This window comes from Nicotiana attenuata, chromosome 5, assembly GCF_001879085.1.
Source record: "Nicotiana attenuata strain UT chromosome 5, NIATTr2, whole genome shotgun sequence".
In the NCBI taxonomy this organism is placed as follows: domain Eukaryota; kingdom Viridiplantae; phylum Streptophyta; class Magnoliopsida; order Solanales; family Solanaceae; genus Nicotiana; species Nicotiana attenuata.
Window position 1 is genome coordinate 9,354,479 of NC_031993.1, and position 14,860 is coordinate 9,369,338.

At 35.0% G+C, this 14,860-nt stretch overlaps 1 protein-coding gene across 1 annotated transcript; it reads right to left on the reverse strand.

Moving 5' to 3' along the window:
* LOC109225270 (RNA-binding protein BRN1) lies at positions 7,957-14,554 on the reverse strand. Its single transcript, XM_019389877.1, has 9 exons — positions 13,987-14,554; positions 13,750-13,832; positions 11,913-11,964; positions 11,592-11,717; positions 11,426-11,505; positions 10,123-10,299; positions 9,551-9,893; positions 8,476-8,619; positions 7,957-8,392 (listed from the first exon to the last, which is right to left on the reverse strand). The coding sequence occupies exons 1-9, from the start codon at positions 14,156-14,158 to the stop codon at positions 8,265-8,267; spliced, it is 1,305 nt and encodes a 434-aa protein (XP_019245422.1). The 5' UTR covers positions 14,159-14,554; the 3' UTR covers positions 7,957-8,264.

Consider the following 14,860-nt stretch of genomic DNA (forward strand, 5'->3'; position numbering starts at 1 on the left):
TAGCAAAATCATGAGGTTATTCTACCCCACCAAATTTCATGAGAACCTTAAATAAAAACGGATAAAGTGATAAAGAAAAAGATAAAAAGTACTCATGAGATACACACTCAAGAAAAATTAAGTACTTTTATTTTTATTTTTATTATTAAATACTCTTAATCTTTCAGTAATCTATACGTTAATAGAAAGTATAAAGAGTTTTTATTACTTTAATTTTTATTATTAAGTATATTTTATATAATATGATCTGAAATGAGTTTAAATAGAGTAACATGATCAATGAGCATTTACATAATCGGCCCCAATTAGCTTGGAACTAAATTATTGTTGTTATTGTTACATTGTCGTATGCAGAAGAAAGAAACAAGGAGGGGGAAAAGAAAAATGAAAGAAACCATTTAACCATTTCCATTCAAATTACCTTTCATTTCTATATACACTTGATATAATCTTTCTATGTATGGACGTAATAAAAATATTGAAAGCTCAAAACCCAACATATAATAGACAAGAAAGAGGAAGGGTGGTGGGTGGGGAGGGGGGGGGGGGAAGGAAGGAGAAAGAAACCAGTGATCAGAAATGGATTATATGATAAGGCTCTTTAACAAATATAATTAAGAGGCCAAACAAGTCTCCCAAAATAACCTATCCTTGTCCTTTTGGCACTTGAACTCTTCCATAACTGAATCAACTCTAACCTTAGTTTTAGCTTTCTTACATATATTGACACCAAAATTCCAACCTTGTTCAACTACATCCCCTTCATCTTCATCTTCATCTTCGTCTTCGTCTTCGTCCTCCTCGTCTTCCATATCACTGTTCCAACCAACACATTTATAATTATCAGAACGAGAATAACTCGAAGATCTCACATCATCATCATCATTATAATTATCTTCATTTTCAATATGGAAATCCAAGTCCATATCTTCATGTTCAAGATGAACATCACATTCATAGCTGCATGATTGTGCATCATCATCTTCAAGAAAACGTTGATAAGGTGGATCTAGAGTGAATGAATCCATTGGATCATGACTTGTACTACAAAAATTAGAATCAAATTCAGAATCCCCACTAGACTCATAGAGCATAAAGGAAGACACATCAATAAGAGTGTTACAACTATTGCTTTCTTGATTCATCATCATTTCTACCATTTCCTCTTAGGTACCAAAAACAAACATTAATTCTTCGACACAAAAAGATTTTTGTTTCTTGGTTTTGTTAGAGGAGGAAGACAAGGAACATGAGAAAAGTGAGTGGTGATATAAAATGAAATGAAATTGATAGGACACAACAAATAAAAAGCATGGGCATGTAATGACACCAAACTTCTAGAAGCCCAATTATAATATATAGTTGTAGGCATCAATATTCCAAAGAGTCAGCACACTCCTTCTAGAAACTTTATACTGTGTCCCAATTTTTCCTCACCCCCACTTTCCCCTTTTTCTTTCAAATACAACTTTTCAAACCTTCAATGCTACTATTGTGCTTACTGCTTAAGATTTACTTTGTTTTGGGGTTTACTGTTTGAAACTTACTTTCATCTTTTCTTTGTTTTTACTTTTTGTTGTATATGATGTACCTTTTGTTTGATTAGTATGGTATTCGTGTCAGCTTGCGCGCACCTCGATTAAGCCTGTTATATCTTACCAATACAAGTATTGAATAATTTTGTCCATTAAATTTTGGACCCATAAGAAAAAATCACCTAGTATTTTTACATTCGCTGAGATTCTATGATGTACCTTATAAGTTTGNATATATATATATATATATATATATATATATATATATATATATATATATATATATATATATAACTGAGTTTAGTTGAGGCCATTGGATAAAGGCTCCATTCGCCTTTGTTTATACATGAAACAGATATATTGGTAGTCATATTTGTCATATTGCTTTATTAAGATATGATATGGTACAAAATTGAATAAGATGATCAATAGAAGAACCATTAATTAGCTGAAAATATTCTACTTAGGGATAGTTCCAAATTTTGTTTCAAATTAAAGCACCGTTTCTTTGAGCTAAATCAACTTTGAATTTGTCAAACAGTATACCAGATTTTATCTTATTCATCCAATTTTGCTATCTGTCAAATCAAGAAAAGAAGCTGGATTGCATTTGTATCCACTAAATCTAAAGTATGCAAATAATAATTTTATTAATTAATTATTATTATTATCGTTATTATTACTGCTCTTATTATTGTTATTAGTATAGCTATTATGATTATTATTGTTATTAACTAAGGGCCCGTTTGGTTCATGAATTTTTTTTCCTTTTTTCGATTTTTTTTTAAAAATATGTTTGTCCATGAAATTTGCAAGTTTTTGAAAAAATTCAGAAATGAGTTTTTCAAAATAACTTTTCTTTTCTCCACTCACAAAATTGCAATATTTTTTCAAGTGAAATGTATGTCCAAACACAATATACAAATTCTAAGTATCATTTTTCAAATTTACTCCAGATACTACTTTTTTTGCAAAAATTACAATTTTATGTCCAAACGCCTATTAGGTAGGTTTGTTCATTCGGATCGGATATCCGAAATCCGAACCGATCCATTCAATTTCGGATTTCGGATTTCGGATTTTGGATTGGATCGAATTTCGGATTGTGTTTATTAAAATTTCGGATTTCGGATCGGATTCGGATTGGTATATTTTAATCCGATCCGATTCGATCTGAAATCCGAAATTATTAGGCAATGTATAAATACTACACTTTAATTTCGGATAGTCAGTACTTCCTTTACATCTTCCTCCAAGTTATTACCTTTATAATTGCTAGATTTAGCTGTTGGCACCATAGTACTCTCATAATTGCATAAACATGAATTTTTCTTAATGTATTGCCTCTTTTACAAAGAAAATATACATATTAGTTTGCAACTTTGAGTATAATAGTCCGATCCGAAATCCGATCCGATCCAAACTTTAAAATCCGATCCAATCCTATATAATTCGGAACTGTTTCGGATTGCATTTTCTAGAATCCGAAATAATAAATCCGAATTCGAAATGTGCTAAATCCGATCCGTGCACAGCCCTACTTCTAGGTCTAGTTCTTTTGCTCCATGTCTCTTCTGTCCTTTTCCTTTCTGGCAGGGGAATGTCTCTATGATCTATAGTGTGAATTACTGAAAATGTCCCAAAGAGTAATCTCCCAATTAAAAAAATTGCAAAGAGAAAAGTTGCCGACTTGTTTGAGGGCATTGTCACGTTAAATTATGTTTATAAATTCTGAACATGACGTATATCAACTATTTGAGAAAAAGAAGTTCAGAATTAATAAACAAAAGTTTATGTGACAATGCCCTCAAACAAGATGGGAGAAAAAGAGTGATCGAGAGAAAATCAATAAAGACAGAGTTAAACCCAAAAAAACTTAATAAAATAATACATTATGACAAAATAAACAAAATTACTACTTGATTTGATGTAAATATCGAATACAAGTAAAATATAATTAACTTGACATCCTACCTTTCCACTTTCCACTACCCCCGTTCTCCTCATACTCCTCCCAACAAGAAATAAGCGTCTGGATAATATTTGGTTTAAGTTTGAGGGAAAAAAAAGGTACTTAAATTTGTAGAGGAAAAAATCAGTAATATTTTTGGACTCAAATTTAATTGAAATATTTTGAAGTTTTCTGAGTGGGAATTATTATGTCACTTGAAATGATACTCAAATAAATTTTTCATATTTCATCAATATTTCAAATTTGGAGTGCCTAAACTTCGACTTGCAAATGATGACTTTAGTAAAGTCATGACCAATAAACAAAAAAAGAGGTAAACCAACTTATGGATTTCTTTTCAAGACGAGTTGGTCTTATGGAGCGGTCTTGACAAAATAATAAAGTATTCAAAAGTAAAACTAATTGAAATTTGAAAATGCTTTCAATGGTTATAATTTTGCATTTAAATTAGTTTTAATTTGGTGATTAGATTGAAACAAAACACACGACTATCAATTTTAATTGGGATTTATGTAGGTAGATTGAGATTATATGAATTGGTTATGCATAGTCCATGATCAACACATGTATTATATGAATTTAGAAAATTAACGAGACTTATCAGTTGAAAAAGTGAATAATTGACTTGAATTCTCCTTAGTTGATTTAGAGGGTGTTTTGGCTAAGCTTATAAGCTGGTCAAACTGGCTTATAAGCACCTTTTGACTTATCTACGCGTTTGTTGAATTCCCAAAGTCCTTATAAGCTAAAATCAACCATAAGTCACAAGTTGGTCACCCCCAACTTATGGCTTTTTAGCTTATAAGCACTTTTAGTTTGACCCAAGGCTTTTTACTAATTTATCCTTAATAATTTTTTCTAATTCACAAAATATTTTTCCCAAAAATAATTTTCTAACTTTCTTTTCATTCCATATTCATTGTTCATCTTTTTCTTTACAAAGAAACTTTTTAATTTATAATCTTTTGTAAAGTTTCTAAGGATATTTTAGTCATTTTAATAAAAGAACAACTTATCAGCACTTTTCTACCAAACACATCAACTGTTTAATATCAGTTTCAGCACGTCTATCCAAACACGTAAATACTTATTTAAAAAATCAGTTTCAGCACTTAAAAATACTTTTCAGGACTTCAAGCTTATCAGCTAATCCAAACGGGCTCTTAATAACTCAAAAGCGTTGTATTTATTACTTTACGCTGAACATTATTAAGAACTAGCAAATCTTAATTTAACGTCAGTTGATTTCATCAATCTTGACTTCTTGGATATAAAATATTTTATTAGCAATTTTAGATGTTTGTCCTAATTTTCTTCTTCGTTACGAATAAAATTTTCCCCCTTTATATTGGACTATGTCTTATCATTTCTGAGCTATTTCATCTATAACGACAAGAGTCCGCCTATTTCCACAAAGAACAGCCATCCCATCCCTCGTTAGCCACCTCTCACCCACCAAAACCAGAGACAATATCCCGAAGCTTATTAATTTTCCTGCTGCATGATGTGCACAGTATTAAAATTATAACAATGTCAATCAATTTGCAATAGCTCAAAATGATTTTTAGGATAAAGGAAAAAAGAGAGAGGAAGTTGCTTTACCTAACAATTTCAAACTTCTATTCCTGTTGCCTAAGCTGATGTCTATTAGTAAATGTATGCGGCATTCTATTCAATTATTCTAAAGCCATTTCTCCCGCTGTAAGCAACAGAACAAAAGAGATAAAGAGAATTGACTGCTTAATGGTCAAGTGCAATAAAGTGTTTTTATTTTCAATTGACCCTATCAACAGTCATGAGTCTAATTACCCCATCAGGAAGATAAGAATTAGAGAATTTTCAGCAAATTACGCAGAGTGCTAATACTTGGTAAATTACATTTACATCCCAGCTTTCCTTTTTCTACGGAATCCCTCTGAATGAGACAGCTACATTTTTTTCTTCTTAAATTTAAATTTTATCTACTAAAAATGTGCAGATATTTAGAGTCTTATTCGATTGTTCCGCCAAGCGATATCCACTCGCTTGGTTTAATATAATTGTTTCACCATGTGATATCTGCAATTTTGCTATCTTTTCTTTGGTAATCATCTAGTATTCGATACCCACCAGCTCAATTAATCCTAATACGTTCCACGTAGGACTCATTAAAGAAATAAGTGCTCCGTACCAAGATTTTTTACTATTCCCAAGACTCGGTGAAACCTCAAATTAAGATTAAATCAATCCTCTGCAATTTACTGTCTAATATCTTGACTGTATAAACATTTTTCATAAAACTTAAACTCAAAGCAAAGCTAACCGACCTAACTAAAGATTGTTTTTATTATGCTAATCTTTGTTACTACCACGTCATAGGGTGCAAATTCACACATTTTGACTTTTTGATAATGATATTTACCGTCCAAAACGTGATATGTTGTGGAGGAGGAAATTAAATGGCGGCAACAGGAGACTGGAAAAGGTCTTTGGAGACCAACCCTGGGCCACTTGCCTCATGATATTGGTCCTAAAATGAGCCCACTAACTAAATAAAAGAGGCAAATCCTACTCTTATCCAACTTGTATGATTAAAACGTGGAACTCCTTACACCAAGGATTACCCTCCTAAACTCAAGTCGTGAGGGACACTTCATACCGCAGAATTAGACTAATCATTCCGCTAATCTTTCTTCTAGAAAACCAATTCCCCATAGATAAAGACACATCATTTGCCCAATATGATTAACAGCGTGGACGGATGTAAATTGAAGCTTTGGGCAGACCAAGTTAAGCAGGCTAAACCTACTATTTTGACACGAATTACATATTCTGCAAGTCAAATATCTTTTATGCAAACTCTAAACTCACATACTCTAAATACTATATCTGCATCTCCACAGAAGACAAGTGTAAACATACTAACTTTGAACTTATGGACACGAAATTGATGCAACAATGACATTTCACATCCATTAACTTCATTTTTTCTTGTGTGTGTGTGTTGGGTGTGGGTGGTTGGGGGGGGGGGGCAGCAGTATGGGGGATAGGATGTGCGATAAAAGATGGGAAGAGATGGTTTTTACTCTACCATGGGCCTATATAAGTATTTGATGCTTCCCAAGAGTTTGAATTCGCTTGGTTTATCTTCGAACTCAATGGATGAAGGGTCCGCTAGCTCTACCGTTCTCCATTAACTTGGTGCAACAGGATTCAAACTCATGTTGTGCGCGTCATACTACCTCTGCAAATCTGCCATTCTAAATACCTGTTTGGAGCAACAAGAATGTTTTATATAAACAATGCACAGAAGTACCCAGAATGTACCAAATTCAAACAGATCATGATAACATACAATACATATCAATATAAAAAAGCAGGAAAATGGGTTTGCAAATTAAACCAAGAGGCTGAGGCTGCAAATTGGATTGCACAACACTCAGCATTAGTAAAGAAAGCACAGTACTGACATGTCCAATTGTTTTTAACAATTATCAAACTGAGACAATTGTCTCTAATCTATTTCTCTCCCCACCAACCCCCCCTGCGAGAAACGATAAAGGACAAGTCATCTTAGCAGTTATTTGCAGCAAACACAAAGAAATAGCCCAAGACTCGGGACAAGATCAGAGTATATCTTTGATAACAGGAGAGCAGACCACTGGCCCGAAGCAGTTACCTTTGTTTTATTTTAGTAGAACGCAGCAATGCAGCTATCATATTTCAGGGGCTGAGCTGCACCTCATGGAGTCTCCACAGAAGAGGCCAACCCAGCAATTAAAATAATCAGCTATAGCAGGTTCTGCTAAATTACATAAACAGCAGAAAAACATTACATATTTCAGAAATATTTTCTAAAGAAAACTTTTTTTCTCTGGACCCTCTAAGGGATTAAACCATGTCCGGTGCTCTTCATAGTTGCACCTACAGGATTAAAAGGCCCAGCTTAATAATCATGTAACCATGCTGAGAAATAGAATTTACCTTCTATACAGACAATGTCAAGCCAAAAACCAGCTACATTTTCCCATTAGTCTCCATGGAAGAAAGTGTCCATCAGAGCAACGAGATGGGCAAGTAAATACTTTACTTCATACAAGGCGAAAAGCACCATAAACGTAACACCCAACTTCCTGAAATGAACAAACAAGAGAAAAAGATGAGAATGAAAAGCTCTTGTCAATTAAACAGCAATATAGCTACCAAATAACCATAGCAATGATTTGATCACAAAGCACCTGGCTTTCAGGATGGAAACAGAAAAACCCTCCCATAGATGTAGTATTAGAAAGATACACTTCAACTTTGTTTTACTTCACAACATCATTCCAAAGGATACTAGAAAATGAACAAACCTGAGAGACAGTAAGAATGCTCAAGTCCCAGGAACATGTCAGTCCATTTTTCCTCCATTAAAAACAAAGGGAAGACGGAGAAATTACTTTTGACCACAGAAACAAGAATAGCAAAAGAAAAAAAAAAGAACCATTCAATCACTTAATGACACAATAATGTCGATTGAGAAGAATCAATAAAATAATCAATATCTAAATGTTACTCCATGTTACACAAATTACAAATTACAGTGGCAGAAGAATTAATCAAGAATTACAAGTGTGGGACTTTAACCCATAAGGGAACTACAACTTGCATTGAGTTGCCATGTTGCTGCTCAACCGTTCAAATCTGCCCGGCAATGGCTGCCAATACAGTAACTCCCAAGTAGCTTGCGTGTGATGATTTCATGCGAAGGATTTTTCTGTACCTCACCTTTGATATCAATAATGTTTATTCTGTTTGTTGTCCCTTTTAAGCTGAACCTTCAACTTCTTACTACCTAATTGGCAACCATTCATCATATTGATTGCAGTTTGTGCGGCTGCTGGAGAGTCATAACTTACAAATCCTGCAGAATGAAGTTCAGTCGTAAGCTAAATAGCGAGAACACTAATTTTGATTGAAAGTAACCTAGCATCTCAAGGTCCCTACCAAAACATTTGCTAACACCAGTAGCTTTGTCAACAAAAACCTTGGCACTCAAGACCCTACCAAACGGCTGAAACGAATTTGCAAGATCTTGATCACCAAATTCTTGAGGAATATGATAAATAAATAGATTAGCACCAGGTGGACCTGAAAGCAAAAAAAATTACATTTTAATAAATGCAGTTTCATTTCCACATATTCAACTATCACTGGCAAGTAATGTATACGCAATTCAAGTGACATCTCTACCACTCAATCACATAAAGTGGTACAACGACAAATTTAAAAACTTGTGCAATGTTTAATTCGAGTTCCTCTCTATATAGTCCAGAATCTCCATATGCTGCTCCTCTCATAAGGTTGGTTATGTTTGAAGTTTGTCAATGAAATCTTATATCAACATGCTGGAAGACTATCAGGCGAGGGAAATACTCCCTCCGATTCATTTTATGTGCGGTGTTTGGCTAGCACGGAGTTTATGAAAGAAACATAGATCGTTGAAACGTGTGGTATTAAACATGCGATGACATTTATGTGGTTATAAAAGCATGTGATTATAGGTAAGTGGGAAGTTTAAAGTTAAATGCTTCCAAACATAGAAATGTATCAATTCTTTTTGGAACTAACTAAAACGGAAAGATTGTTACTTTAAAATGGAAGAGAGGGAGCAGAAAAAGGAAAGAAAACTGTATTAGATGTCATTGGACAGAGATCAAATGCATTCATGGGATCCTATATAAATTAAGTAAAATCAAAGATAATAGATATAGATTCTACTATCATCAATACCAGTCACAGAAAGGCCCAAAAAGAAAACTTGGTGTCATATATACATGACTGATTTCTTCTACTACTATTTACTATTAGGTTCTTTCCTTGCAATATATGTACTAAATCACCAACCAGCCCTCTGCTAATTATCAATGATGTGGAACAAGTTCCACAAGATAATTAATCAAAAGATAGCCAAGCAGCCACATTCAGCAGAATGCCCTAACAGCCCCTAGGCTAGGGACTGTACCTGATAAGCTAGAGAATTTCTAGAGCTAAAAGGATCGCAAAGTAAAGGTTCAACAACCTTCAACTTGACCCCCTGTACTTGAATTGACACTTGAAGATGCTGCAGAATGACTGTTTGCAGTACTAGGGGGCATCGAGCCGGGAGAACCACTTGGTCTGGTATTCATAACGCCTCCAGCATATGGCATGGGATACTGAAGCCTTGGAACAGCTGGGTAAGGGGATCCAACATAACTTCCAGGTGACATGGCATAATTTCTTGGGCTAATACCAGGAGAAAGATCAGGTGCACCTCCACGTAGAGCACTTGCTTGGTTTATTGGTGGAACTATATTCTGAAACGCTGGCTGATTCTGCACTGATGGTAGGCGATACTGCATGAGCCCATACGCCCCAGGAGTCTGCAAAGTGAGCATATTAACTTGCATTGACCTTTAAATTGATTAGCAAAACCAGAATGACAAAGAAAAGTAATAGATAATCGAATTAAGGTAAAGGATCATGACAATTCACATCAAGAAATGTAATAAATGATGGAACTGACGAAGCCAATCCACATCATATTCATAGCAAAATAACAAGACATTAAGCTTGATAACCAAATTTACTGGTGAATACAACTCAACCAACCTGATAACCGTAGCCATTGTATGGTGGCATGTAACCCATTGGTAAAGCTCCAAACAAAGAGGGATGTTGTCTAGAGTCGGAAGCATTAGAAGCCTGAGATAGAGCTTTCTGAGCCCTCCTGGCTTGCCTTTCCTTTTCTGTATCTGCCCATTTGACTACCAAAGGGACAGTGGAACCCTGGAAAAAAAGAGTGTGACTAATTTGATAACAACATCTCCAGCAATTGGAAGTCATGAATAAGTTAAACTTAACATCACATCAAAACTTGATAAAAGGATTCAGTTAAGATGTAGAAATCCTCATAATGAAAAGATAGTTAATCTACTTAAACAGCTTTGGCACCCTTTTCCAGACAAACTAAATTCTCATAGTAAAGTTATTGGCAAATTGTAACAGAAATGCTGACCGATCCAGGTAATCTCTCAACTCCAATAAACTTCTAATCAACTATTCATCTTCCAGGGACAGATTACGGACAAGAGTACAACAACAACCCAGTGGAATCCCACAAGTGGGGAAAGACAAGAGTGTATATGCAAATCAAATGGCATAGCAGTAACAAGCCCTCTCAACAAACTGCTGCGAATTATTGTTTCCCTAAATGAATGAGCTCTCTGAAGGAATCAAGTTTCAATATCATAACATGAATATTTAAGTTTTCTTTAGCAGTAACTAATATGTTACCTTTTCAAAAAAAAAAAAAAAAAAAAAAAAAAAAAAAAAAAAGCTAACTCGTTCAACTAAATGAATTATTAGAATAAACAGTTAGCATCTCATTAATTCAGTCAAGAGCCTCAAGGCATAACAACCCCACACATGACTGCCATGTCGAAATGGCCTAGAAAGAAATCACCAGATAATGTCTTTGAATTCCTCTGAACAGCAAATGGCAGCAAATAGGCCATTCTGCTGGCCTGCAACAACAGGGCAATAAATAAGCCATTCACATAAACAGATCACATGCTGACTGACAAATGACCCCAATCTAAAGCCAAACATATGCTGCTTTCTTGATGACAGATGCTATTCCTGCAAGGAATACTTCCAAAACTACTGCAAAGACAACAGGACAAATGCACAAAAAGGGTACTCCATCCTGAATGCTTAACAAATTATACAGCCCCAAAGAAAAGACTATCACCAGATCAACTGCTTAAGGAACACCCACACTAAAATCACTGCAACTTATAACCTCCTATTCATTTTATGCACAAACATTATACATATGGCCACTATGCAAACTTAAAAATCAATTTCAAAAACTTCATTTAAGCAGTCCAAATACTAGGAGATTGATGCAAACCTCCATTTTATGCTTTCCATTGAGAGCCTCTATTGCTGCAACTGCTTGCTCTTTTTTCTCGTACTTCAGAAAAGCACATCCTTCAAGAAAGAAGATATTTTCTGGAGATGAACTATTTTCTCCCTCAGAAAACCATTAAACTTAAGAGAGATAGTACCAGGTATACCTTTACTAGTTTGCTGAGAACCTCTGAGAATCTGCAAATCTTTAATGACTCCATATTGAGAGAACAAGGCAGATACTTCAGGATCAGAAACATTCTTTGGAAGCATACCAACAAAAAGCTTGTGCTCTGGATTTCAGGTTAAGGAAAAGAATTAAAGAATAGAAGAAAAAGAAAACATGAGAGAAAATAGTCTAGTTAGTATCACAAAAACAAAAAAAAATGACAATAGCAGGAGCAGATCTTAAGAAAAGAAAAGGACAGGAAACTATGAAAAGAAGTCAGAACAACTATGATAACAAGAGAATTTAAATTATAGTATACCTAGTCTTTCCAACTCGCCATCAGCATACTTCACTTGCAACGGACTAGAAGCCTGAATTGGAAACAGAGAACAACACGACTCATTAACAAGAAATACAAGCAAACATGTGATGCTGATATAAAAGAACTGCAGACATAGATAAACTTAATAAGCTTAGAGTGTACTGGTAACTACTCTCAGTCCAAATATCAGCATGGAAATTAATCACTTCACTACAATATGCAAGAGATCAAATGCTAAGTTAGAAGATAAATGAAGTTAAGCCATGCATACAGTTTAATAGTCAGGTTACTGTAGGAAACCATAAGGATCCAAAGGATATTAGAAGAAACCTGGTTTCTTGACCAATCTATGATGCTAAACGCCTCTAATATATCTGCTACTCCTCTTGGATTCTTAAGGGTAACTCTGTGGTATCCCCGTGATCTCTGCTACTTCATTCTTCTTTTTTTTCTTTTGGGATAAGTTCACTGCTATTTCAGTCAACCAACTATGACATTTAGTAAGAAATAGATTACTCTAGACAGGACTGCCAGTATTTATTTGTTTCTCTTTTTGAAAGTCTTCTTATTCACCTAGAAGAAAATCAGAAAGGAATAGAGAACTAGTGAAAGCATAAGACCCATATCGGATCAATATATCCAGCCTTAGTCTTTTTTTTACTTGCACAATGCACGGGTGCTGCACTGTCCGCCAACACCCCAGCTGGCGTACAACTTTCTCCATACGCTTCTTAGTTCTCTCCTGATATGATTTGCTAAAAGTTCTTATAGCTGCCACTGTACTCTCAGTAGTCGCCAGCTTGATTCTCGAGTACCCTACTTATGACTTAGTCTATAATGAAGATTTCCCCTCTACGGATTTTGCCTTTCTGCTTGTACAAACATACTGAGTAAGTTTCTTTAGTCAGTTAAGACTGATCACTCATCGTCCATTCTAGTTTCCACTATTTGGAAATATCAAATGAAACGAAGTGAAGCTTGAACCCGGAATTCAAGTCTTTGATAATGCCCACTCACAACTGGGAAAGCCTTTAGCCTCAAAAAGCAATCTGCTCTCCTACATTCTACATGTTGAAAGTCAAAACACATAGAAGATGCCATAACATTCCTCTGAAATATAGAGTCAACAATTGAATTTCATAGCCATTATCAACCTCAATACTATCAAATCAACAATTACAGATATATATATATATATATATATATATATATATATATATTTATTTATTTTGGATCATTTCTCGATTACAGGTCAGATATAATTACATTTTACGTCTCCCTATATTTATATAAAAGACTTAAACAAGCACAAAACCAAGAGGTCACGGGTTCAAGCCGTGGAAACAGCCTCTTGCAGAAATACAGGGGAAGGCTGCATACAATAGACCCTTGTGGTCCGGCCCTTCCCTGGACCCCGCGCATAGCGGGAGCTTAGTGCACCGGGCAGCCCTTTTAAGCACAAAACCAGCAGGCTTAAAAATCTGAGTATATAAAATTAAAATATATTCAGAAAAGATGAGGTTATTAATCATCAAGATCATAGAATTACAGAACAGTGCAGAGATTCCGCAGCATTACAATTTACAAGTAACATAAATCTTCTTAATTAACTAAGGAAGGTCATTAATTATAAATTACAGTGAATTAATGAACAATGCCAAGATTCCATGGCATTACAAGCAACACGAATCTTCTTTAACTAATTAAGTAAGGTAATTAATTAACAAAACTAATGAATTACAAGTAATGCAAAAATCTTCTTCAATTAATAAAGTAAAAACGCAATGTATGTACTAATTAATGAGGAAATAGAAGAATATAGAAGAAAACTGACTCCTGGAAGCGTCTTCTTATTGTGACATGCATTGACAGCCTTATCCGCTTCTTCTCTCGACGGACAGATCACGAAACAACAACCTGAAAACAGCGAGTTAGGATTTTGAGAAATGTTAAACACGAATCTAGAGAGTACGAATCTTAAAAGGAAGAGTGAAAAACAAAAGCAATGTTGCTGCAATTGCACAATTACGATCCAAAAATTGGGCGGAGAAGTAGAGGTAGAGGAGAGAACCTCGAGAAGCACGCGTCGTCTTGTCTTTGATGATGTTGACTTCGTCAACGATAGCAAACTCTTCAAACATTGCGAGGAGTTGTGCTTCTGTCATGTGCTTCGGTACTTGACCTACGAACAACTTCACGCTCTCCTCGCTCTCCTGCTTCCGTTCCTCCTGCGACTCCGCCATTACTGCCACCACACACACACTCTCTCTCTCTCTCACACACACACACACACACGAGCACTGTCTTTCTCTCTCTAAAAAGTCTTCGACAACTGTGTCGATCTCTCTCTTTCACTTTCTCTCTCTGTTAAACTCTTTAATTTCTGACTATTTTTCTTCTTCTCCGCCGGGTCTTCGCTGATTTCGGGCAATTAGGGAATTTCTAGATGGCAAAATTAGATCTCCACCATTTTTAAATTCCTATTCTCGAATTTTCCTTAATACCCTTGGTTTCTCTTGTTTATTACAAGATTACCACTGAACTTTTTCAATTTCTTCGCTGTTTTGGAGGGGAATTAAGAAGATTTGACATGGCAATAAGGAAATTAGGAATTTCTAATAGATGGCAAAGGTGGATAATCAACATCTTTTAGTTGGTATTATTAGCTTCGTTTAATGCCATGGTTTTTGCTAGTATATTACAAGATTGCCACTGTAGTAATTCGACAGAGGGGAGACTCGGCGATGATTTGTTTGTCATAAATTCGACAGAAAGACAATATATAAGAATAGTTTAATGAAGATCTGAAACAGCTTGCACTCCCATTTACGTAATTACCCCTTTTGTTTTAAAAATGTCTGCTGTCTGGTCCCACGTTTCCAGTTGTTTTTCTCTTTTCTTTTCCTTTTTCAGAGACGGATAATTCCACCATGAGAGGGGCCTAC